This window comes from Leptosomus discolor, chromosome 2 (assembly GCF_034619465.1).
Source record: "Leptosomus discolor isolate bLepDis1 chromosome 2, bLepDis1.hap2, whole genome shotgun sequence".
In the NCBI taxonomy this organism is placed as follows: Eukaryota; Metazoa; Chordata; class Aves; order Leptosomiformes; family Leptosomidae; genus Leptosomus; species Leptosomus discolor.
Window position 1 is genome coordinate 1412757 of NC_141392.1, and position 25017 is coordinate 1437773.

General features: G+C 56.6%; 3 protein-coding genes across 5 annotated transcripts; 1 reads left to right on the forward strand and 2 right to left on the reverse strand.

Moving 5' to 3' along the window:
• Positions 1-147: 147 nt before the first annotated feature.
• Positions 148-9321, reverse strand: GTPBP2 (GTP binding protein 2). 3 transcript variants are annotated; one of them, XM_086460528.1, is made up of 12 exons: positions 9118-9321; positions 6794-6820; positions 5965-6149; positions 5552-5660; positions 4823-5020; positions 4382-4556; positions 3518-3737; positions 3097-3232; positions 2637-2695; positions 1758-1929; positions 1322-1486; positions 148-897 (listed from the first exon to the last, which is right to left on the reverse strand). In XM_086460528.1, the coding sequence occupies exons 1-12, from the start codon at positions 9319-9321 to the stop codon at positions 700-702; spliced, it is 1848 nt and encodes a 615-aa protein (XP_086316654.1). In that variant the 3' UTR covers positions 148-699. The 3 variants fall into 3 exon arrangements, with proteins under 3 accessions (XP_086316654.1, XP_086316655.1, XP_086316656.1); XM_086460529.1 differs by lacking the exons at positions 6794-6820; positions 9118-9321 and having other exon boundaries at positions 3518-3734; positions 5965-6136; XM_086460530.1 differs by lacking the exons at positions 6794-6820; positions 9118-9321 and having other exon boundaries at positions 3097-3205; positions 5965-6136.
• A 1386-nt stretch (positions 9322-10707) lies between these two features.
• Positions 10708-12313, forward strand: MAD2L1BP (MAD2L1 binding protein). The gene is made up of 2 exons (XM_086461863.1): positions 10708-11103; positions 11783-12313. The coding sequence occupies exons 1-2, from the start codon at positions 10708-10710 to the stop codon at positions 12311-12313; spliced, it is 927 nt and encodes a 308-aa protein (XP_086317989.1).
• Positions 12314-14129: 1816 nt separating this feature from the next.
• On the reverse strand, positions 14130-24570 carry LOC104350292 (epoxide hydrolase 1). The gene is made up of 10 exons (XM_086460548.1): positions 24542-24570; positions 23204-23227; positions 22078-22291; positions 21105-21285; positions 20109-20324; positions 19598-19727; positions 18435-18649; positions 15679-15787; positions 15232-15357; positions 14130-14331 (listed from the first exon to the last, which is right to left on the reverse strand). Exons 1-10 carry the CDS (start codon positions 24568-24570, stop codon positions 14130-14132), a joined length of 1446 nt encoding a protein of 481 aa, XP_086316674.1.
• Between the last annotated feature and the right edge of the window lie 447 nt (positions 24571-25017).

The following is a 25017-nucleotide window of genomic DNA, read 5'->3' on the forward strand; positions in this document are numbered from 1 at the left end:
CTCGGAGCAGCCACAGCTTTCCCAGAGTCAGCCAGCGGGACGCTGGAGGAGCGTGCACACGGGATTAGGGAACGGGATGCTGGTCCAACAGGCAGACGCTCCCGGTGGAGTAACGCAAAACCAACACGCAAACGGACACACAGCAGATTAAAGCCAACCAAGATGAAAACGGTTAAAAGGTGTCCTGAATTCATGTTGAGAGGTTCAACCAAGCCACTGCTGTGGTGAGCAGGGCCTCTTCCACCCCCTGCCCAGAGGGATGCGCCGCAGGATGACTCGAGACAAGACTGTTATCAACCCAGTGCTCAGAGAGCAGAAACGGGACCAGATCTTGTGTCAGAGATGGAAAAACATCACTTCACTGCTAGTCTTCAAGGGTTCTGCTCCTCCCAACCAGTCATTCTCAAACAGTAAACAAAGCCAGAACTTGCCTGCCCAGGTCTGCAAGGTGCCTCTGATCCACTCTGAGGGAGGGCAGGGTCACGAAAGCTGCAGGCGACGTGAAGAACATGCTGAACTCGCCCCACGTATGGCACTGAATGCGAGAAACTCTCCCAGGCCCCATCTCACGGTGTGGCGGAGGGACGCCCACGCCAGAATGGGACAGCAGCAGCTCCAGGCATCACTCGGAGCGCCACGAGAGCTTCCATCCTTCTCCCCGGTTGCTGGTGAGCGGAGATCTCTCCGACCTCGTGGTAGTCAGAAGCTCAGCTGTCCAGGCCCCAGGGACTCCTCCAGGCCGTTTTCTTTGGCGGTGATGGCTTGGAGGTCAGTGACGTGGCCAATGCCTTTGGTGACTCCTTCACGGAAAAGCAGCTTGGCTCCGATCTTCAAGTACTCGGGATGCTTGATGAACCTGAAGCGGACAACTGCCTTCTCTCCTGTCCGCAGCTTGTCCTGCAAAGCAGAAGGGGAAGAGCTTAGACCCGACCCCCCCCCCACTATACTCATGCAGGAGAGGGGCATGTGGACGCCAAGAGGACGAGGCACGTGAGCAGGTTGCCCCCCTCAGACCGCCTGGCTTGAGCCCTTCCCATTATTGTACGTGTGAGCGGACACAGAAAGACACAAGCTCTGGAGAAGGGAGAGTTCAGCTCCCTTCGCAGTCTTGCTGTAGGCCATCACACGGCTTGTTGGGCGAGGAGGGAATTCTTTAACGTGTCAGGAGGAAAAGCAACTAAATGGGCAGGATAAAGGGATGGAGCGTGCTCTTAGGAAGGGACACAGCTACTCAAGACACCAGTCGCCCCTAGCTTTAGTAGAGGGCATGGTGGAATCCCAACAAACCCCACAGGGAGGTCCACCTTCCTGCCATGCCTACCTTTCCATGGATCTTCTCCACGATAGCAGTCTGCCGCACATTCCCCACGTGCACCGTCACCTGGAACCCCTTCCGGAAAGTCGTGGCGTGGAACAGCAGCACGATCTCGGCTTCGAACACTGAGCAGATGGTGGGGTTCATTTCTGGGCTCACCATGACCATGCCCTGCAAAACAACCCAAAGCTCAGTTAGGGCCCGTCCCCTTGCTTCTGAACAGCCCCCAAAACCACAAACATCTCCACACTACAACCTGGGCTTGCATCCCATTCTCAGCCTGGTACTCGCCCTACTTCATAGCCTGCCTATCTCCTCCCCTTCCAGCAAGTTCCCTGCAAACACCTCTGCTTCCTTCCCACCCGACCAACGGAGGATCTCCAGGGAAGCCTCCAGTCCTGCTCGCTGGACCAGGGAGCGACCTGGCACCAGCAGGACTCACCTTGCGCAACAGGGAGCGGTCGAAGGGTCCGAGGGCCAGCGTGGCCGCCTGCCCGGCCCGCAGCACGCGGCAGGCCGAGCGGTTGCGCTGGATGCTGCACACCTTCAGCCGCAGGAACTTCCCGTCGTCAGTGGGACCCACGACCAGGTTCTCCCCTTCTCGGCAGATCCCGCTGCCCACAGCACAAGAGCAGGACAGAATTCATCAGGAGGCAAGGAAGAAACTTCACCCTCCGAGATCAGCCTGCACCAACTCCCCAGGGCCGAGGAGGTGAGTGTCCTTGGGCTCTCACCCAGGACCAACTAACAGGGGTGCAAAGCGGGTGGGAACAGGGATTTCCTGCAGCAGAAGCTTAAGCCTAAGAATGCCAGGTGCCAGACAGGGGCCAGTCTGTCCCCAGCCCTCGGCCACGCTGCGTTGTTCCTGCTGGAGACACGCAGCTGACGCCTGTTCTGCGTCGGTGCACTGCAGCAAAGTGCCCTGATCCCCCCCGGACACGGAGGGACAGCCGCCCCCTCCCGGGGGAGCACACAGCTAACCTCTGCTGGGCACGAAGGATGTGCCCTCTACATTTGCGGGAGGAGGAAGGTGATTGCCTTGGGGTCATGGCTAACCTCTGCCAGCTCTGGGTCCCAACATGCCTTCCTTCAGCGTGCTACAGGCCACATTCCTAACCTGGCAACTTTACCGTAGGCTCTGCTTGCCCCCACCTGACCAATGGTCCGCTCATGGCACCCCTCAACACCCTGCAGGGCTTTGCCCTCGCGTGGCCCGGTCACCTGGCAGCAGTCAGGACTGAGCCTCGCGCCGCTTCCCCCCGCAGTGGGTGACTCTAACCCCGTGAGAGCTCCAGACTCTTGTCTTCCCGGCCTCACTTACCTCGACAGAGTTCCTCCCACAACAGTCCCCACCTCTGGCACAGTATAAATTTCATCAACCTGCATCAAGGCAACAAGCATAAGCTGCTCAGCTGGGAAACAGCACTCCAGAATGAGAACAAGGCGCCCACCCCTCGTGTAGACAGAGGTGAGCTCTCTGCTGGCCATCAGACACCACCTTAGAGCTTCCACCTCCTCCCACTACCCTCCCGTTAGAGGAACCTCTGCCTTTTAAGTGGCAGCCAGAGAAACAGTCTTACCCCCGAGACGGGCATCCCTTGGTCAGGACAGAGCGCAGCCTAACAGGCTTTTTTCAAGGGCCAAGTCCTTTCTCTACTTTAATGTCTCCCAATAGCCCAGGAGTTCACCCCATCCCTCCCCACGGAGATCCCCCAGGTGTTTGTCACAGGCCACAGCAATGAGCGCAGCACCAGAACTGCAAACAAACTACCCTCACGCACCTGAAACTCTGTGAGCTGCTGCATTAGTTCTTCCTGCTCTTTACTGTTGGTCAGTGGAGGGAGGATGTTGAGGAAGACTTTTAGGAGATCCAGGTTCTCCCCAGAAACACTGGACAGAGTGAAGATTGGGGTGATGCTGTCAGACAAAAATGGACAGGAATAAGCAGAAGACCCAAAACGCAGCTGCAGAAGGTAGCTGGGATTCCCAGTCTGCTGAGTCCAGCAAGAGACTACAGCGATAAACGGCCAGAGCAGGAGGGCACAGGGGCTAGGTACAAGCCCGCAGTAACCCCCGCCTCGAGGAGCGGTGGATCCCTGCCAACCCACGCTTGTGTCACGGAGATCACCCCTCCCCAGCTCTGCTGGCAGCAGCCCAGTCTGGACGGCCTGCTCCCAGCAGAAGAAAGAAACGGCCCCTTACTTGGGAGACTGGGCAAACTGCTGCGCTGCCGTAACAGCGTCGTCATCCGAGTTCACAAGCAGGGGGAGCTTGTTGCAACCCGGCTGCTTCAGGATTCGCTCCAGCTGCTTCACCGTCCGTTCCACGGTGGCTTTGGAACACAGGTCGACTTTGCTGATGACAATGAAGAAGGGGACCTTGAGGGCCATGGCCAAGCCCAGGTGCTCTCGCGTTGTGCCTGCTGCAGAAGACAAGCGAGGCTGTAGGTGCAGCAGCAGTCGCCACTGTTGCTTGTTTATGTGAGAGCTGCGTGTCCCGGCTCTCCCCCCAGGCCCACTCCAGAGACTTCAGCCTAACTGCTTAGTTCATCAGGCGGTGAAAAAAACAAAACGATTCTTTTAAACAAAACCAAACATCAGTCCAGAAGAATAAAAACCACCAAGAATTTTTCTGACTGATCTGTTTGCTTCAGGAGGATGCAGTAGTTTTCATTCTTGGGCCAGTTTGCCAGAAAACGGCCACAAAAATGTCGAGGAAAGATATGGGAGAACTCCAGCTGCCTTTGTAGAAGGCATCAGGATTCAGCACCCCTAAGAATATGTCAAAGTTTGGTTGTTTGTTTTTTTCTGACAAACACAGCCTCAAATTCCAAACAAAACCTCTCTGTCCAAGGTACAGTTTAATGCAGTGCACAGCTGGTGAGAGACTCCCAGCTCTGCTCCCCTCCCAGGCATTCACAGGCACGGGCTTACAAGAAATCAGTAGAGGCTTCCAGACTAGGATTTTCTTCCGACAACCATTCCCAGCTAACAAGGACCCACTCCCCCCATTCCCCAAGTCTCTTCAGACGCTGCTGTCAGCCCGTGCAGGCAGGGCACCACTCACCAATGCCAGTGTTGGCGCTAACCACCAGCATGGCGAAGTCCGGGCAGTAGCTGGTGAGGCCGAAGATGGTGGTTTTCAGGTACTTGTGGTGGCCAGCCAGGTCAATGAAAGTGATCATTTTGGAAGAACTCTCACAGATCTCTTCTGCTGTTCGGGAGTCACTGTAATTTACCACCTGAGGAACATAAGGACTCGGTGAGAGGAGCCCCAGCAGGCAAGTGAAGAAAACCCAGCTCCTCCCTACCCACTTTGGCCTCAGAATTAGTGAGATCCTTCACCAGGGGGGCAAGCAACGACGCCTGTTGCAAATGGACAAGTAGCACCCAGGTTGAGCTGAAGGGACTGTGCCACCTCTCTTCCCTCCTGTCCCACTCACAGTTGTAACAGGAGGCTGGTCCTATTCTCCTCCAGCTTTCCCAGTTCAGCAGCCCACTCTCTCACCTCCCCTTTGCTGTTGAAGCCAAGGATCTCAAAGCTGATGCTCGATGTTCTTCCTGACTGGATCTCATGGAGATGCCGGAAGAGGTTGAGGCGTGCTCTGCCCCGCCCGTTGTCCAGCTCTCCTTGCGTCAGGACGCCCAACAGGGTTGACTTCCCCGAGTCCACATTCCCCAGCACGGCTACTCGAAGGTCTAAGAACTAGGAAGAAAAACAGAGAAATCATAAAACTTAACCACTGCTGCGCTGGGTGGGCACGAACGCTACATGGCAGTGGAGATGTGCCTCAAAGAGCTTCCCTCCGTGATGGGCTCCGGGCGCTATAACCTGGCTTAGATTCTGCTCTTGCTTCCAGCAAACCACTGCCCAGGAGTTGTGACGTGACACACCGGGCTCTGATGTGTCACAAAAAAGGTTACTTGCTGCAACAGGAACTTTAAATCCTTCCTTGTTTGCGCACCGGCCTGCATCAAAACTGTTGCCGTAGAAGCGAAATAATTTCTCAGCTCTGACCCAGGCAACCTCCCCTCCTGGCATCTGCCTCAACCACAATCCTGGAGATGAAAAAGCACCATCATCAAGCCTCCCTCTGGCAGCTCTTTAAAGCATCTGCTATGGGCCAGTTTATGACAAAGTGCCTCTAGGGTCTGGGCTCCCATTCCAAAAGGAAGCTGCTTGGATGAAGCCTCGCAGTCTCCAGCAGAGGAGGACGGCCCAGTGGCGGGTCCCTACCTGCTGGTTGTCAGGCACCTTTCGGACAAGCACCTCCGTTATCTTCCTTGGCACGTCGCTGTCGTAATCAACCTCCCTCTCCCGCAGCACCGTAATGTCAGCCCCGACCCTGCCAGGAACACGAGAGGAAGGAGTGAGACACGCTTGCACTGGGCAGCTCTTGCACCTCCAGAATCGGAGCTGGCCAAGTGCACGGGATGAAAGCTGGGGAGAGCAGGGAAGGAGCCACACGCTTCCAGCCAAAAGCCCTGTCACCGCCTTTGCATTTCCAGAGCCCCCTGACGAGGGAAGGTCAGTCACGCGGGGGCTTTGCAGAATGGAGCCCCGGGCTCCTCGGGGGATGCCTGGGGCCGAGCCTCTCCCCCGGAGGCTGCTGACGCCTGCGGGTCCCGCAGACGCAAGGGAGCACGTACTTCTCTGCCATACGGCGCAGCGTCTTGAGCGAGGCACGCATCTCCTCCTCCGAGAGGCCCACCAGCAGCCCGTTGTCCTCCACGCCGATCTGATAGACGGCCTCCCCCCGGCCCTCCTGCAGGCGCCACTTCATCTGCGTCACCAGGTGCTCGAAGCGGTATTGCGAGGGATTCACCAGCTTGAGCTGTGTAACGGAGGGGTGGTTGCAGCCACAGCCCGGGGGCAGAGGGAACCCCATCGCCCAAGCCAGCGTCCCCCGAAGCCAGCGGGGGGGAAGCAGTGCCCTCACCCCTGACCCACCTCTGGGGAAGACAGCCCAGGTTAGTGCCTGCACAGGAGCCCCGGGACAGGAGAGGAAGGGTTTCACCAAGGGGCACGCGTAGGGTAGGAGAACTTGGCTGCACCTTGCCAAAGGGACCTGTGCCCCACCTGCTGGGGGGGTGAGGACAGCCCCACGGGACCCGTCTGTGCCACAGGAGCCCAGCGCGTGCAGATGGCAGAACAGCCACAGGGAAGTGACAGAGGATCATCAGGGACCCCTGCAGCGCTCTCCAAGGGAAGATGATTGCGGGAAAGACAGCGAGTCTCTCATATCCTGCATCAGATTCCTAAAAATGAGTACCGAGATCCAACTCTTCCAACTCAGCACACTGGGTGCTGCTAGGCACAGTGACACAGAGGATGACTGATAGTTCCCCAGTACAGTGTCCACTTTTCTGTCCCTTCCTTGGACGTACAGGTTCCCCATTTGCTGTCTTTGGTGAAGTTACTCACTGCAAAATAGCCCTCTGGGAGGAAGACCTCCTTCTGCAACCGCTAAAGGCTCACCTTGTACTCGATGTTCCCATCTTCTGCCTGGTCAGAGAAGGAAACAAGACGGAATGGTCAGATGCTGTGCCAGCAGGGACTTCTACAGGTATCAGCTGCCCAGACACCCTGCAGCTCATGCTGATGGTTTCAGAGAGAGGGAAAGTGGCAGAAATACACTGTGTTGGGTCACAGCCTCTTCTGCCATTCATTCCTACGCTCAACTGGAACTTGCTTTAGGTTTGTTTCTGCTGTTTGCATCCCACATCATGAGAATCAGAGGATAAAACTAGAGAGGGACACAGGTGGTAATATTGTTTTGGGGGGATTTTTTTACTGCCAGTAAAGAATAGGGCCAGTCTAACAGCCGCCCAGAGAGAATTCCAGTTTCAAAAGGGCACAGGCCAGCAGGTGATTGAAAGTCTCCCCCCTCACCCATCCATGACCCACAATGCCACACACAGCATCCCACTCCCACCCTATCCAGCAGCTTCCATCCACCCAATGTGCACAGAAACAGGGGACTGGGAACAAAAGTCACTGCCTCCTCTCCTGCACACTGATACGCTCCTTCCCTCAATTAATTTTTCATTGACTCCTTTCCGTCTCTTTGTGTATCTTCTCTCTCCAAGAGAGGACTACGGCTATAAGGAAGCAAGCTACTGACAACAGCAAGCTGGTCACTGGCTGGCAGTTCTGGAGAACCAGACCTGATGGGGACTGTCTGTACACAACACGCCCAGGAGAACTTTTCCAGGAAGGGCTGGAGCTCAACTCGGTTGTCACAGAAAAGCCCGGGTACTCATCGAGCTCATTCCAACCACAACAGGCTCCAGCTTTCCAAAGAGAACATATAGCCAATACTGAAGTCATTTTCCCACTGATTCAGCCCAAGGACCACTGAGAAAGGGCTGGAGTCTGCAGGAAGCCAAGCACACCAGTGGACTAAACAGGGCTGCCAACACTAAGCACCCTCCTTTTCCTCTGGAGGCCAGTGTGCATGTCAGGAGAGGCAACAGTCCTCTCCTTGCCTTCCAGCTCAGCTCCTAACCATAGTGGTGCTTACAGTGGCAAAAGGCCAACAGAAGGAAGTTCCGAATTGTCAGCTCAGCTCTCGGGCAGCGGAGCTATGCAAGGAGAAAAGGGTACTTGAAGAAGGTTTTCCTCTTTACCGCCCAAAGAAAAACACATTCACGTGCTGCGCTGCCGTCTACATGAGGTGGGTCTCCTTCAAGGCAGCTGAGACTAGAAAAGCAACAAGCCTCGACTTGCTGGGCCACATACTGCCCAGGGTAGCCGGGGACAGGAAGCTGTGCTGAAACCACAGGGGGCTGCCCAGCCTCCAGCTGGAAGGAACAAAAACCCAACGGCGGCTGCAGGGGACAATCCTGCCCGCGGAGAAGCTCTAACAGCAGCAGAGCGCTGTTTTCCCTCATTGCCAAGAGTCACAGCCCTGCCTTGTGGAGGAATTGCTCCCTCCCTGCGCAGGCTGTTGTCTATTTTACAGAAAGCTCACCGAGTGGGGCCGAGCAGTCAACTCCAGGGCAGTGTAATGCTCCCCGCAGCGCCGGTCCTATTGCTGTGGGGCCAACTGCCTGAACCAACCAACACACCCACTTACTACCCGTGCCATTTTTTCCTGCTGCAAAAGGCAAGTGCCTCGCACTCCGTCAGGACCATCTGCACCTCCAAGGAAGAAAACAGTTGTCAAATTAGCTGGGAAGGGAGTCCCTAGGACCTGCTGAGCAACGGAAAGGGACTTACACCCGCCGGATCGGCTCTCACGGAGAGATGCGGACAGGATGCTCGGGACCGCGAGTTGAGCAAAGCTTTATTTCCAAAGCTGTTCAGTTCCCAGACAGCAAAGCACCCGCAGGCAGACGCCAGGCAGCGAGATACCACTAAGGGCCAGGGTCTGGTGGGACCCCGCAGGGAGCTCGCTGGCACTGGGGGCACAACCACTGCGCGCTGCCACGTCAACCCCCGGAGGAGACACCGGGGCAGGGGGGCCGCAGGACCGCCCGCAAGGCTGCCAGCCCAAACCCGGCCCGACCCCGCACCGACACCCCCGGCCGAGCCTTTCCAAAAGCTGTCCCCGGCCCGACCCGCGACCAAACCTGCCCGGGGCCGGGGCTGCTGGCGGGGCGGCCAGCCCGCGTCGCACCGAGCCGCTCGGCGGCGGGGGGAACCATCCCTCCGCCCTCTCCAGCCCCGTAGCGGCGGCGCCCCCCGCCCCCGGGCCCTGCCCGCCCCTGACAGGAACGACGCGGGCCCCCGCGGCGCCAGGCCCCGGGGCGGGGGGCGCCCCCTCCGCGGCGGCTGTTGGCCCCTCCGGGGGAGCTCACCTCGGGCGGCAGGTACGGTGGGTTGTTGGCCTTTCCCCCCCGGCTCCGCCCGTTCTTCTTCTTCGCCTTCGAGCCGCCGCCGCCGCAGCCGCCGCCGCCGCCGCCACCGGGCGCGGCCCCCCCGCGCCCGCGCAGCGCCCCGCCCGCCCCGCCGCCCGCCGGCCGGCAGCAGCCCCCGAACAGCTCCGACACCCGTGAGTCCATAGCGGCCGGCGCGGCCCCGCCGCCCCGGTGCAGCGCCCGCTCCCCGCCCGGGCTCTCCGCCCCGGCCCCGCCGCCCCGGCGTCAGCAACCGCCGCGCGGCGCCACGGGAAACCGAGTCCCGCCCGCCTACAGCTCCCAGCAGGCACAGCGCCCCCCCTCGGAACTACAGCTCCCGGCCTGCCCCGCGGCGCTCCCCGGTCGCTCCTTTACGGGCTCCCTCCGCGGGGGCACAGATGGGAGTTGGAGTCCGAGGGAGGGGGAGCGCCACCTAGTGGCCCACGCGCCAGGTGCCGCCGCTCCCGCCGCCCGTGCCCTGCCGGTGCGGGCGAGCGCAGCCGTTGGCCGTTCCTGGGCTTTGCGGCGGAGCAGGGCAGAGGTCCGGGTCCCCCGCTCAGCGACCGCGACCTGTCAGCGGCCGATCTGACCGGCACCGGGGAGCTGGGACGTTTCTGGCGGTGTTTAGCGTTGGAGGTACCTCATCACCAGAGCGGGGGGGGCGGCGGGAGCCCCCCACGGAGCTACCCCAAAGGGCGCCTCGAGCTCCTGCCGGGGCGAGGGGCAGCAACAGACCCTCCTGCCGCGCCCCGGCGTCTCCTCACCGGGCGTTTTGCCGGTCTCCCGGTACCACCGGCACAAGCCCTGGCGGGAGGGCGACGCTCGGTTACCGCTTGTCAAACTTTCGCACCCTTTGGCTCTTCCCACAGGCAGCCAGGGTTGCCGTGAAGTAACCTCGCCCGTCGCCAGCCCCGGCGAAGCGGCTCCTTCTCGCCGCCCACCGACAGCGACCGCCCTCTCCACGCCGTGTTTTGGAGGCAGCACCCAATGGGGCTCCGGCTGCGTTGTTTCCAAACACAGCAGCTCCCTCTCGCCGCACCCTCCCCGCCTCCGCCTCCCGGCGGCGGGAGGAGCGGATCCCGCCGCCGCGGGGCGGAGGCAGCCCCACCGCAAGCCACCGGAGCCGCCGACGGGGCCGCCGGTGGGAAGCGGAGGAGGTCCAGCAGCCCCGGGGCGACCCGTGGGGATTTGCCCCCTCGCTCCCGCGCCCCTTCCAGACGTGCTCTGCGGCGGCCCCAGCACGGGGCCGGGGGAAAACCGGTCGACCCGTTTACCGGAGCCCCCGGGGCAGCCCTGCAAGGAGGCAGCCGCAGCTCACGGCGCTCCTGGCCGGGCTGGGGCACCCGGGCGCGCCGCAGCCTCTCTTCAGCGCGGCGCCCCTCAGCCCCACCGACGGCCGCTCCCCGCGCGGCTGCCGAGCCCAGGGCAGAGGAGGCGGGTCAGCCCGCCTCGCTCCCCGGGGCTCAGCGGGGCCCGGCGGGGCCGCCCACGGGCCCTCCTCCCACTGGGCCCCCGCCAAGCACCGCAGGGCCGCCCGCCTCCCCACCGAACATGGCGCCGGCAGCCGTGAGGGGCGGGCTGTCCGCGCCTCCCATGGTGCCCCGCGGCGGCGGCCATTCAAATCCCAGCCCGCCGCCCTCCCCCGGCCAGAAAATGGCGGCTCCTGAGGTGGCGGTAGCGCTCGCTCCCGTCCCGGCGGCCTCTCCCCCGTCCCCGCTCCTCATCGCTGAGGCGTCGCCGGCCCTGGATCGCGATGACGGGGTGAGGCCGCGGCGGAGGGGGCCGGTGGCGGCCAGCCCTTCCGTGTCCGTGGTGTTCCCGGGGGCCGTGACCCGGGGGAGCTGCTGCCGCTTCGCCTGCGAGCTCCTCAAGCACGTCCTGTACCAGCGGCAGCAGCTCCCGCTGCCCTACGAGCAGCTCGCCTACTTCTGCCAGCGGGCCGCGCAGGTGAGGGGGGCCGCGGCGGCGGCGGGGGGGAAACACCCCTGGGGGGGGGGGGAAACCCCTGGGGGGGAACCTCTGGGGGGGACCCCTGGGCCTGGGGGTGGCCTCGCCGCAGGGGCTGCGGCGTTGGAGTTGTGCCTGTTCGCTTACACTTCCAGCTCAGTAACGGGTGTTTTAGTGTGCCAGCTGCTTCTAAAGTAAAGAGCTTGTTGTAGCTGTAGCCTTAAATGTTACTGCGACTTCATTAAAAAAAAAAAAACAAAAAACCCAAACACAAAACTTTCAGTTAGGTGGCAAAAGGTCTCAACAAGTTGCTGCTTATCTCTTCTCCCACTTTCAGCTCAAAGCATGTTGCTGTCTGTTACTCAAACAGCTCTAAAATAAAGAAGTTAAGTGATTTTGGAGTGATAGATGATCTTTAAAAGATAAGGCTTCTAATTCTTGTGGGAATTCATCAGTATGATTCAGGTTCAAACTGAGTAGCTATAGAGAGGCCTTTTGTGTTCCTCTTGGATCTCCTGATTCTATATGTGGGTACCTATATCTCATAAAAGGAATATAAAACCCTTTGAGCCTTCCTTGACTTTCAGGAATGGGGTGGGCCATGCTTTCTTAAGAGTGTGTTAGGACTAGTATGTCCTAATAATGAAGTACACTGATCTTTTTTTGGTTTGTTTTCCAGGGTGGAGAGGTGATTAAGAAGCCCTCCTCCATGGACCTGGCAAGCAAGAAGTGCCAGCAGGTGCTGATGGAGCTGGAGGGAGTGCTCCAGCACTTGGAAGTCATGTTTAGTTTGACGCTGGTTCCTCGGGTGCTCATTCTCCTTGGAGGCAACGTCATGAGCCCCAAGGAGCTCTATGAGCTCAACCTGGAGGGTATCTGCGAGGGCAGCGCCGAGGAGAGCCTGAAAACCGCGTCCTGCCTTCGCAAGTTCTTTCACTCCCTCTTTGTGGCGGATGTCTTCAGTGAGCTGAAGGCTCTCCCTGTCACGGGCACTGTTGTTATGCTCCAGGGACACCGGGACTGTGGTGTGGATTGGTTCCGGCCCAAGCTCAACTACAAAGTGCCGACCCGAGGGAGGAAACTCACCGTTACCTTGTCCTGTGACGGAGAGCTCGGCGTCACGGCCTCTCCTCCGCCGCGCACGGCGTCTCCCTGGGAGGACTACGTGTGGTTCCAAGCACCCGTGACGCTCAGAGGCTTTCATGAATGACTTGTGCTCTGCAGAGCTTTAGTGAAATATTGAATCATCTTTGGTGCTGCTTGAAGTGATTATAACTTTATCGAATGTAACCGCCTGATCTTGTCTGTCTGGATCTCTTCTCCGGGTCACCTGCTGCCTTCCTGTGGCTTGGCTGTGCTCCGCTCTCTTCTCCCGAACTGCTGTGGACAGGGAATCCCCGTTAATGCGCAGTTGCACATAGATACCGTGATTCTTTAGGGACCTGAGTTGTGCCACACGAGATGAATTGGTGTCTTGGGAGCAGAACTTCCCCGCTGCGTGTTGACTGAACTGGCAGATACTGGATGCAGTCTTCTCTCTCCTGAGGTTTAATGTGGCCGTTTCTCTGCTCATTTTTACTACATCAGCTGATGTTTGGGGCTCCAGACAACGTCTGTGACTATTAATACACGTGGCTTTTATAGCAAAGGCCATAACCACTCCTACCTACCCTGTTCCTGTGAGGAGGCCTTTCCCTGCAGCCTGATCAGGCTCGAGTACTCGAGGGTTTGCCCAGCTGGTTCATAAAATGTCACTTCCCCATAACGCAATTTCAGTCAGTTAATAATGGGAAGAGCGGCACTGCTGAGCGATCGGGCGGGCTGGTACCGAGCGTGGCCTCGTACTGGTGATGGGAAGCAGGCCTGGGGAGGCAGGGAAGCACGTCTTGGTTGGTTGGTTGGTTTTTACTGACCTTTAGTCCAATGGCCCTGACAATGTTAGATGTACACTCAGAAGTAAGTAGTTTCTGCTCTAACCCTCTTCCTTCAGAGGAAGTTAGGGCTCCTGTCCCAACGTGCCAGTTTATTCTCACTTAAGCAAGAAACCAACTTTTTTGTTGTTATTTTACTTTTACATCTTATAAGTTCTAGAATCTTAGACTCTTAATGTTTCTGAAATGTGGAGGAGAGGTGAGGGGAGTGTGATCAAGTTCAGCACTAGCTTTACTTGTCAAATTCCTGACTGGAATTTCCTTAAGAGCTCCAATAGCTCAGCTTCTCTGGAGTTGAAGAGAAGCTGGAGCCTACTAGTACCAAGGTTGCTTGTAGTTTCTTGCTAGCAAAAATGGCATAACGGGGTGGTAAAAATCCTTTGAAGGGAGGGTAAGGGTTGAAGGAATCCTCTGTGCTTGGTGCTATTTTAACTTTGACCGTTTTGGAAGGGAATGAGAATATAGAAGGAAGAGGAAATTGCTGGTTGTGAGCTTGGAGAAGGGTAGGCGTGCTGTCTGCCTTATTGTCCGTCAACAACTGTTTACAACGTGTGGGAGCTGCTCAAGTGAGCTCTGGGGGAGGAAGGGCTGGGTGGAGCGAGCTGCCCGCTGTGCAGCTGCCCGCGGGGATCGGGATCGCGGGGCTCGTGCATGAAATGTCCAAATAGAACTTGAACGTGGGGGTGTTTGTGCTCAGGAGATCAAAACCCTTTACGCTGCCACCAAAGCTGCTTGTGTTTAAAGAAGCTTTTGAGCAGAAGCCTTAGTTCTGGGGAGGGAACAAAGGGCCAGTTCCTTCCTTCTCTTCCCCAAACGAGTGCGATGTCGCTGCACTGAACTGTTTACCTCTTCTGTTGTACTTGAACTACGAAAGCAGCGAGGACGCGGTGCCCGGAATGAGAGAAGACAGAAGACAAGATGCTTTTTTTTTTTTTCCCTTATGAAGATATTTAGAGCTCGATTAGCAAATGTAGTACTGTGAGCATTATCAAAATAAACCGCTGGCTTCTGTTTGCGATTCCGTCGGTTGTATTTCATCCCTCAAAGCAGAGGGTCGGGCGGTGGCGGAACAGCTCCTGCTCCACGTGTGCAGCTTCACAGCTGTTCCACCTTCCGGACAAAGCGCACGATGTCTTCTGCCAGGAGCTTCGGTTCCTCAAAGGCGGCAAAGTGCCCTCCACGTGGCATGTAAGAGTAAGTGACGATGTTCTTGAAGGTCTCCTTTGCCCAGACACGCGGGGTGTGCACTATCTCCTGAGGGAACGCCGCAATCCCTGTGGGAACGTGCACTCGAGCCCTGGAAGACATTAGCGAGGTGTGTTTTGGAGGGAGGTCCTGGGGACAGCCTACAGGAGCCTTCTGGCTCTGGGGACTGCCGGAGTCACCTGGGGAAGCCTCACCGCAGTAACCTGCTCTGTGCTCTGCTGAAGAGCATCAGATCTGGATCCTGAGTGTGAGTGTTACACCCAGAGATGTGCGAGGTGGAGCCAACTCTGCACATAGTTCAATCTTGAAATGTTCCCGGTTTTCAAGCTGCTTTTGCAGTTTTGTGACGTGTGGCAAGATGCCACATCTCTGAAAGTCAGACATGAGCTAGCTCATGTTTGCTTCAGATTTATGGTTAAGAAAGACTTTCTAGAGAAGAAAGGTAAATGGTTCAGTCTGCAAAGAAAACCACTCTTGTTTGTATGATCAATTATTTGGAGAATTCTGCTCAGCAGCGTTTTCCTGGTCAGCCTCTCTTACAGTCACCCTGAAGCCAGGGGCTGTTAGAAGAGGCTTAGTTTCCAGTGCCGCCCTCCAAATCGCTTCCCCAAGTTTGGGCTTAACTGCTGTAGTTCTTCATGTATCTGCCAGCAAGCCGTACCCTTCCTAATTCAGTTTGAACTTTTTGCTTAGAAACGCTCGTGATTTGGTTTTGTTTTTACTGAGCCGAGCCCCAGATGACGTTTGTTTGGTGAGTAAGCACAGACCTGTAGTCTGAACGTACTTTGGTAAGTTCTGCGCTGTCTTGGCCACAAGTTAGGCAAGGCTCAAAAGTAAAGTGACTCTTACCTCTATTTATCAAAAGAAAAGAAGAACTTGGATTTTTTTTTTAAAACTAGTTAAATTTGCTGTTGTAAGTGATCTAAATGTTTATATGGGCAAATATGTTTCGATCCCCTTTGCGAGTGTCTTGCGCCTGCCACCCCGTTACCTGGCATCAGCAGTCAGCCCAGGGTCCTTGGACAAGTTCTCCTTGTAGAACCGCATGGAGGAGACGATGGAGGACGTCACCCAGTATATCATCACATTGGTCAGCAGCTCATCGAGAGAGTATTTGCTGTTGAAAGATGAAGAAATTCCATCGGAAGCTTTTTCTCCACGCACTACATTTGGCTCACGCCCCGAAGGACAGTTGTTCCTCTTTCTCTCCGCTCGTTTTCAAGCAGCAAATTAATTGCCAGCCGTGTGCCCAGAGCGAAACTGCCTGGTGCTGGAGTAGTAGTTTGCAGGCAGCCCGCGGTGAGTTTAAACCACTACTTGTGTGTAATCTTTCATCCTTAAAATTCAGCTTTGGCCAGTCTCTTACCTATCTCCTTGTTAGTTACCATCACTCATGCTTTTAATGAGTTTAATCATGGAGGAGCATCTGTTTTCATACCTTTCCAAGCCTCCATCATCTTTATGCAGAAAGGATTTGTCTGTCCAGGTAGAGAATTTCTCCAAAATATACGCAGCAAGCCCCACAGGAGAGTCATTCAGTCCACAACCTAATTCAGGAGAAGAACAGGAGAGCTGTTGCAGTTGCCCGGCAGTGCAAGACTTCAGGGGACTTTCATTAATTCTTCAGAGTTTTCCATGAGAATTCAGTCGAGAGCCTGGTTTTTACCGGCCCTGGTAGTGCTTTATTCCTGACAAATTCACCCCGGTGGGATTCTGGCTCTGACAGAGCTACGAGCTCAGGTAGTTCCTACACAAAAGAAGCGAGGAGCTACGGAAGTCCCGTTGGCTGCTTGGTGCTGTGTGTCAGAAAATGCAGGTGTAAGGGGTTTACGCTCGGAGGGAACTTCAGACAGGCTGTTGGGAAGCCCTGCCCTGCCGAGGGTGGCTGCCCCGAGCCCCGGGGTGCTGCTCATCGCTTTGGGTCTGATGTAGACGGGAGTGTTGTGCGCCTGTGCCTGTGCCTGCCTCGGGGAACGCCGACAGCACTGCAAACGCAGCAGGCACACCGCGTGCGGTGTCTGTGCTCCTACCTGTGACACGGGCACGGCTTCAGGGGCGATAGAGCCTCGCCTCGGGAAAATCCCTGTCCCCTACCCTCGGCTGTAGTTGTACGGTGTGTCTGTTGCCGGCCCTCAAGTGCGTTTCAGCGTGACCCTGGCACCGAGGCCCAGCGCGGTCCCGGTCTGACGGCGCTAAGGCGGAGGGGGCTGGGGCGCTGGCACGGCGGTTTCCCCGCGCTGGCAGGCCCGGAGGGATTTGCTGCGCATCGAGGCCGAGCAAATGCTTCGGCCAGCGATGGTGGGGCAGGGTAGAGCGTGCCAGCCAGCACCTGACCTGCCTGGGGTCGAGCACTTTCTGGTCTGAAAGCTCCCCGATGTCCAGGGACTGGCAGCTCAGAAATACCCGGCTTGTTTGCAGCTGAGGCACTCAACCTGTACCCCAACTTGTGGTGAGTGAAAATGCTTGAGTTTTGCCTTAAACCTGCCTAATGAGAACTAAACCAATAATGTGGGTGCTTCTGGAGGCTGAGTAGGGAATACATCTTTTTTTTTCCCCTATTAGTTTTCTCCATGTCACAATTCTAGCACGTTCCAAAATCCCTGCTCTTCTTTCCCCCCGGCTGAGGAGTCCTAGAGAGTACAGCGCTTGTGCGGAAGCGGCTCGGTCACTTCAGTCTTCCTTTGCTCCCCTTCCCGTATTCTTCTGATTCTAAAACACGTTTATGAGACAGGGTGAACAGGGGTGCAGCAGACTCTGAATACCATGGGTTTGGTGTTTTGTCATAGTCTCTTTTTAGCTTTCTTTAAGAGTTCCTAAGATGACCTCGAACTCTGCGCTGGCTAACGTTTCAAAGCACTGGATGTGGCTCAGTGGATTCTCTCGTAAGGCAGCAGCCGAACTAGGGCCCGTTGTGATTTTCTGTCTCGACTTAAATTGCTTTGGACTTTGTTGACCAGTTTTTATTGGCCGGTTTAATCAACCAGTGGCTCCAATGTTTTTGCAACTCTCTGCAGTTACCTTTAGATTAAACCGAACCCTGGATGGCAGTCCAGTTTTCACTTAACCATTAACTTTCATCTGTAGGGAAATTAGGATCATGCTGAAATGTACAGGTGCCAGCACCGATTTTCGTGATACTCCCCTTCCCCTGGAACTTGCTTACTTATTCCTGTGCTTGGATTCTCATGTTAACTAGCCGTTAACCCGTGAACTTAATCCCCTTCTTAAGGCAGTTTAATTTCTTTAAGAACATTGGGGGACAAACCTCCACAAAACTCTTTTGGAAATGAAATACGTTCCATTACTGGATCCGCAGCTCCCTGATTCTGCCAGAGCTCTGATTTTTGAAGCATGATTTCCTTGTGATATTATCACCTGGCAATCAATTCTCCTTTTTAAAATAGTTCTGCTAGTTTTCTAATCAGAGACTACACACGCTGGTCTTTGTTTTTCTGGGGCTTCGCTGTTTGGCTCTTAAAAACCCCTCGACCTGGTATCTTGTTTGCCTCCTTTTATTTCCTTGGTATGGCAACCAGCTCAAGTACAGACGAGGCATTGGCTGGTGTCTTAGTTTGAGTTTCTTCTTTTCCCAGGGATTGCCAGGTCGGGATGCTACTTTCTGTGGTCCCCACATCCGACAGCAGCCTGAGGCAGCTCCTGTCTTTGCTGATGAGGCGTCCTTTCAATAAAGGAATACCCCACCATCCTTGCTAGTGGGGACTGATGCGAATAATTCATTTACCTTTTCTGAGAGGGCCATATCTTTCTTCAGACTCCTCGTCTCGTGGCCCCGCTAACTGTGTCAGCCTTCTGGCTCTTCAGGGGTTAGGGCTGTGCCTGCCTTTTGGCGAGTTTCAAACTGCACTTGCTTATGATACTTCTCTTGTTTTCACCCACGTTTATTTCTAGAAGCTTCAATTTCAGGACCCTGTGCTTTACTTTAAGAGGCTTTTTGCAAAGGGGTTCTCTCCCCCAGACAAGGGGACCTTGACCAGTGATATTTGTAGTGCCCATTTTTTTTTTTTAAGCTGTTCCTTTCAACCTCCTCTTACACCGTGCCTGTCCCCATGCCTCGTTCAGTCACCAGAGCTCGTCGCTTCTCGAGCACGGTTGCCCTTTGCTCAACTCTCAGGTTTTACAGATCACGAGCAGTTACCACACACCGTTCACAGCGATACGGAGACGGTTCGTTACCTGCGGTGTCTGGCTTGGTGGCTTGGATGTGTAAGTATCCAGACTCCCGCAGAAGGTCATAGAAATTCTTCTGGAGGAAAGGGTACATGCGTCGAACATCTTCCCTGGTGAGGCCTACGAGCCATGGCACGTAAGCCCCGAGCATCACAGAGATCATCCTTCTCAAACCTTGTTGGCCGAGGAAGATGAGATTCAGATGAAGGCCTTTCACCGATCTAAAATTAAGTTAATGAGCAGAAGGTTAAAACAAGAGACTTTCTGTCTCCAAATCTGCTAGAAAATAAGGCTGACTGGAGCTGTGACAGAAGCATTTCACTGAGCCAAATACATTAAGCCCTTCAGGCTCATCACTATGAAAAGAAAAAAGATTATGGGAGGTAGAGATGGTCCAGTTGGTGCCATCTCCATCCAGCTGTGCCACCGGTACGACGTTGTCTTTAGGTACTCGGTTTCTGGAAGTGGCAAACCCACGCCGGTAGCTCTGGCTGTCGATCTTGTGCTGGTCTGTGCTGTAGGGAACGGGTTGGGTTGGGTGTTCCCTGAGAAGCTCGAGCAGATCACGCGTGGCCACAGTGCTCTGGGCGCTGCGAAGCACAGCGGCAAGTGGGAACAGCGAGCAGCTCAGCCTGCGCTCTAACTGCTGGGAGAGCTTCCCCCTTTGTCTGTCCTCTGACCTAAGCGTGGCTGTGGCGCCTGCTTTTCGTCACACGCTGAACAACGAGCCGTGATGCCACCTTCTAAGGGAGGTTGGTGTGTTCCTTTTCTGATCTGAACGCTACGTTTTAGGTAGGGAAGTCCTAGACTTTGCGCTACTGTTCAGCTGCTGAAAGGCTGAGCTGAGCTGCTCCCTTTTCTCCCTGCTGACTCTAAATTCGTGATTTAGAATGATGACCTGTCTCCTCGAGGTCTCGGATCAAAAAGCAGCCGAGTTTACTTCCACAGCTGGTGGAAGGGAAGCCAACCTGCACTGAAGTTTAGCAAGCGTGAGGACTGCACCGATGCCGAGCCCGTGGGCACAACTGAATGCCTGGGGGTGGGGGTGTCCCCGGAGGAGACAAAGCAGCAGGGGATGAGAGGCAGGTCCTGCCCAGGACCACGGAGCCAGGAGGTGTAGGGTAAGAACTGGAGTCAGCTTCTCTGCACCAATTCCTTTCGCTACTCACTGTGGCAGCATCTGGGCCATGTTTGCGGTGATACGAGATCCCCAGTCCCCTCCCTGCAGGTAGTACTCCTTGAAGCCCAATCTGTTCATCAGCTTATGAAATATCCGAGCAGCTGCTATGGTGTCAAAGCCTGGAGGGAAAGAGGAACTCAGGAGACCTCTTTGTCACCCTGTTTATCCCCTGGCCAAAGGTGATGGCCTGACAGAGGCACGTGAGCGTGCTGCTGGGCGAAGGCACAGCGTCCTGTGCTGCTCCGCCTCGCTCCTTGTCAGTGAAGTGAACACAAGGTGATAGAAATTCAGTGGAAAGGGGAGAAAGTGAAAAGCAGACCTGGTTTTCGGCTACTGTTGCCTTCCAAATCGCCACATCCAGCCGTAGCGCCTCCGCCACGTGGGTATTAGTGCAGAGCCAAGCGTCTGCGTTGGCAAACTGCCGGGCCCGGGGGCCTGGGGATGGCCAAGGTGTTGCCCCAAAACCCTTGCGATTCCAGCAGAGCCTTTTTGTCTCTTACCTTTCTGGTGCGGTGCCTCCGAGAAGCCGTAGCCTGGGATGGATGGGCAGATGACCTCAAACACCACGTCATCCCCAGCTGGCTTCGTGAGCAGAGGGATGATCTTGTAGAACTCGTAGAAGGAGCCAGGCCAGCCGTGGACCATCAGCAGAGGTTGAACAGCGCGGCCGTGAGGGACATAGGAGGGCTTCACGTGGATAAAATGGATATCGATCCCTGCCACACACCCAAGACAGATAAATTAAAGCTCTGGTTCCATCCCAGTTTCCGCTCTGGACTGTGGAGAAAGAGGGTGGCAAAACTGTAGTTAGCATTGGTAGCAGAAGTTTCACAAACAACCCACGGCAAGAAGATGCCTAGCTGAGAGGAGATGCCTTGTATCGTACCTATGTCTCACCTTTCACAGGCAGACAGAGGTATTGATCCCAGCCCCAGATACTGGGGTCACGGGAGGATGAGCGTCCTTCTCCTGAGAAGCTGCTCTAACAGCGTGTAAGTAGAGCTGCACTTAAATGAACAGCGTCATGCGGGCAAGGCACATGCAAAACCACGACAAAATTACTAAATACGTGGGTGACAAAAAGACAAACACGGAAAGGTGAGTGCAAGATGGGAGTCTGACCTGCTGGTCGCTTACCCGAGGCTGGGCTAACCTCACCTGGCTAAACGGGGTGGTGGCGGGGCAAATTCTAGCCTCAGAGTCTGGGTAAAATTTGCGATTTTCAAAGGTGGCTTCAAGGCAACAGCGGAAGAGAACCTCATCGTTAGTTAGCACAGGTTGAGAGCGAAATGAAGCCCACCTTTAAGCAGTCCTAATCTTCTTGCCGCGGTGTAATGGTCTTAATCTAGAGAAGGCTGTTAATAATGTAGCCTCCACTAGTGATATTTCACCCCTATCACTGAGCGCTGTTGTCCTACATATTGTAACCTCTTCAATCCCCCCTCCTCCCCGTGCATTTCGGTGAGACCTGCTCAAGCCACGGAGACCCCCCTCACCTTCGATGGTGGTTTGGAAATGGGGGTATTTGTTCAGGACTTCCACTTGCTTGCGCCAGTCGAACTGGTTCCTCCAGTAGCTCACCACCTTCTGCAGGTAGCTGGAGTTGAAGCCGTAGTGGAAGGCGGCCCCTTCCAGCGGCGGGGCGTAGCGGGCCTGCTCCAGGCGGCGGTGCAGGTCCTGCGGAGGGGAGCCCTTCTTGCCAGCCCGGAGAGCTGCCGCGCGTGCCCGGCCCCAGGGTGGGCATGGACGGGCTCTCCCGGCTCCGCCAGCTTCGGTGTCGCTCTCTGGGGCGCTGCCAGCCCTCCTGAAGCAGCGCCGTACCCTGCTGCACCCCCCCCCCCCCCTCATCGTTTACGTGGGGAATGTCTCTTTTCTACACACGGCCGGTTCCCCCAGGGCACCCGGGAGCGACGGGCCCTGCCCTCGCCTCGCTGCTGACTTGCTTTCGGCGTTTTGGCACGAGGAGCCTGCCAGCGCTGCTGGCTGGGAGCGGCGGCTCAGCCTGAGCTGCCAGCGGCTCCTCGGCCAGGCGACTGGGGACAGGCACGTAGGAACAGAGCGGCTGCCACTCAGTCGAGACCTCGTCCCTCTTCGCCCTCCCAGCCCTTCTCTCTGTGGAAGCCCCTCAGTCCTGCCCCGCCGCCGCTGCCCCGACGCCCTCCCGCCTCACTCCAGCGCTTGCGGACCTGCTGCTCAAAGCACGGCCTTTCAGCAGGAGCAGCCCCGGGTTGTGGGGAGCGGGGGGTGCTGTGGTCTCAGAAGAGCTTTTGGGGACATTACCACGAATCGGAGCTCAGATCCCACCCAGAAAGGGCAGCGAGCCAGAGCATCGCCCGGCGGAGCTGGGCACTGGTGTGTGTGAGTGCACGGCTGTCACCCCCAAGGCACCGCCTCGAAGCGGAAAGGGGGGTGACAGACCGGCTCCACCTCGCAGCTTTCTGCCCCTCCTTACACCCCAGCCACCAGTACCTCGATTTCTTTGTCAGAGGTTTCGATCTTGAAGGGACGGATGCTTTCGTCTTCTTTCCCTCTTGGGGGTCTGTCGCCTGAGCCCCACCATCCATCACCCATTTCGATAGTCTTGACCTTGTGTCTCGATCTCAGCCAGTACAGCAGCATCCCTCCAACCCCCAGGGCGGCTGCAGGCACCAGGACTGCATTCTTCTGGGAATACTCAAAAGACCTGGGGAGGCATCAAACGGTTTCTGTTCAACAACAGAAGTGTCAAGGGTAAAGGGACTGTGCTGAGGCTTGTGTTCATATTGGTTGGGCCCGAGCAGATGCCTGCAAATCCCATGGAGTCAGCAGGGGCTGGGGGTTTTGGCTGTTTTTGAAGATCACAGGCAAGATTTGGGGCAGGGTTGCATATACCAGTGCTTCTTAGGGACCTCAAGTCCTGGCTGATTGGGACTGGCTGATCACAAGGCTTCCTCGTCCCTCTCCTTGTGAACCCGAGTGCCCTGGGCAGCAAGGGTCGATAGGATATGGGCCAATCTATTTGAAGGCAGGGACTGGAGCGAATGGGATAGTGGCAGCTGGACTCCTCCAGGACTAAAAACTGCACAGACAGACTGGGCGGAGGAGCAGGAGCAGAGACAAGGGGTTTTCGGCCGCTGGACAGAGCTGGATGTGCTGGACGTGCCCCTCTTGGCAGTGCTTCATGCATAGCTCCCCTGCAGACTCTGTCAGCTCTCAGGGCAACGCTGGTCCTTCACCGTAGCATTCCATGGGAAAGGGGCTCAGCTCGTCTCTCTCGTGTCCCTGTTTCTGCTCCAGACAGCCGGGTTCCAGACTTTCTGGAGCCGTGGGAGTTAAGTCACCGGGGCTGGTTCGAACAGACAGGCAGCGTGTTTGAAAACCGTTCAAATGCTTGAGCAATCAGTCCTAAGGGTAGTGCACCCTCCTGCCCCTCTGACGGTGCCTCGAGCTCTCCAGCTTCCCCTGGAGATTAGTGGAGGTGTCTGGGGCGATGGCAGGGGGCTGTGCACGAAGATTCTGTTGTTGTCATACAGGGCAGGGGAGGGACGGTGATGTGCCTCAGCCAGGGTGCTAATAAAAAGTGGAGGCCTCAGCACAGAGCAGCTATTCCACTCACCTGATCCGGGACAAGATGCTCTCCCTACAAAAAGGGAAAAAAAAAAAAAAAATAGAGTCTGAGAGTGTTGTCTGAACGGTACCAGCCCTTGGGGATGGTGCAGAGCATCACCTGCCAGCACCACGTACTGCCCAGCCACGGGACCACAAGCTGTTTAGCCGCCCAGCAACGTCTGCCCTGGTTTTTCCTACTTTTTGGACAGGACAGAGGAAGAGGGGCTCAGAGCACTGCCCCTGCACGGAGAGACAGGGTGTCAGGGCTGTGTTCTAGCGAGAGGGTTTGTTGCCATAACATTCCCTCCTTCAGCACAATTTAGATAAAAGGCGCTGAACAAGGGGGTAGGTGTCCTTGCGGTGTTGCATCCCACGAGCCGCTGCGTTACTGCAGCCGAGAGAACCGTCCGGCTGCTCTGCAGCGATGGGTGCACGGCCTTGGCAGAGGGCTTGCGAGCTCAAGGGTTATTCTGCTGCCAGCCACGTGCTGCAGGGCTGGCACGAGGAGGGGCTTGTGGGACCTTTCCCCGTTCAGAGTTCACGAGCTGCTATACCTCTGCTACTTCTAACTACTCCTGACTGGATCCCAAGCTTTCGGGTTTCATCTTCCTGCAAGAAAAGGAAAACGTCCTCCTCGGTTCTCTTTCAGCCTCGTCTATTCTGTTGCAAGAAAAGCACAATCTGAAATCGAGCCAAACTAGAAGTGACAAGAGAAAGTCTTCTTACTCTGCCTTGTGGAAGGCAGCTAGATTAGGGAGCTGTTTGGTGTCATAATCACGATACCTTGAGGCAAAAAAACCCCAGGACACGACATTCCATGAAAAACCAAGCCTGCTGGGTGTTTCTTTTCACCTAGTACAGTTTCCCACCACTGCCTGTGATGCAGAACCTGCTACATGTACTAGAGACCACAGCAGTCGCCAAGGCAGTTTGTTAACGATCTCCAAGACAGCCTATGTGTGATTTTTAAGGAGGTATCTCCTTAAACCACTCCCAGACAAGGAAGAACAGGGCTCCTAAGAACAAACAGCATCAGCCTCCGCCTCCCTGGAAGCCGAGCAGCTCATGCAACAGGTAATAAAATCCCTCTGCACCTACATCCCGGAGTGTTGTGAGTCAAAGCCGTGACACCAGCTGTCGCGGCAGTAACACAACCTCGGCACTGCTAACAGAGCGAGCGAGTCCCAGAAGCCGTTCTCCGAGCAGCACAGAACAAGGCTCAGCCTAACAAAACCTCCGCCCCACTCATGCTCCGGAGAACTCAGGGGCACGCTCCCACCCTCGGACGGCCTTTCTCCCGCCCCAGCCTTCGGGTTCCCTCCGCCCAGTGCCGAGAAGATCTCACCAGGCGTTTGGAAGGGCCTCCTGCCACATGCCTGCTCCTCCTCGCCCGGCCGCTGCTCCGCCGACGTCCCTTCTGCTGGCTCGCTCCTGGGCAGCGCCCTGTCCGGGTGACAACGCGGTTACATCATCCGTCAGTGCCACCTCTTGCCTCAGCGAGCCGCTGGGAACGGGGTTCAGCGGAGGCCAAGGCAAAGTCCTGCACGGGGAGGGAACGGCCCTGTGCCCCAGCGTGGGCGGTGCGCCAGGCGCATGGCATGCGGCGCTGCGGTGACTGGCCCGGGGGGCCGGAGCCGGGGGCAGCACCGTCCGGCTGCCTGCAGGGCTGTATCGCAAGCGCGGTAGCCAGCGGGCTGAGCCAAGTGGTCTGTTGCCCTCTTCAGCGCTTCGGAGCCCACACGTGGAGTGTCGTGTCCAGCTCCGGCCTTGCCGGCAAGACTGGTGTGAGCCCAGCCCTGGCCGTGTGGGGCCACCGGGGTG

Excerpts from the sequence above, each read along its gene's own strand:
- GTPBP2 (XM_086460528.1), bottom strand. The coding sequence starts at position 9,321 with ATGGACTCACGGGTGTCGGAGCTGTTCGGGGGCTGCTGCCGGCCGGCG. Across the intron at positions 5,021-5,551 it reads AGGTGCCTGACAACCAGCAG|TTCTTAGACCTTCGAGTAGC; the intron begins GTAGGGACCCGC and ends TTTTCTTCCTAG. Across the intron at positions 4,557-4,822 it reads GCTTCAACAGCAAAGGGGAG|GTGGTAAATTACAGTGACTC; the intron begins GTGAGAGAGTGG and ends TATGTTCCTCAG.
- MAD2L1BP (XM_086461863.1), top strand. The coding sequence starts at position 10,708 with ATGGCGCCGGCAGCCGTGAGGGGCGGGCTGTCCGCGCCTCCCATGGTG. Across the intron at positions 11,104-11,782 it reads TCTGCCAGCGGGCCGCGCAG|GGTGGAGAGGTGATTAAGAA; the intron begins GTGAGGGGGGCC and ends TTTGTTTTCCAG.
- LOC104350292 (XM_086460548.1), bottom strand. The coding sequence starts at position 24,570 with ATGTGGCAGGAGGCCCTTCCAAACGCCTG. Across the intron at positions 23,228-24,541 it reads GAGGCCCTTCCAAACGCCTG|GGAGAGCATCTTGTCCCGGA; the intron begins GTGAGATCTTCT and ends CCCTTTTTGTAG. Across the intron at positions 18,650-19,597 it reads ATGGCCCAGATGCTGCCACA|ATCGGTGAAAGGCCTTCATC; the intron begins GTGAGTAGCGAA and ends ACTTAATTTTAG.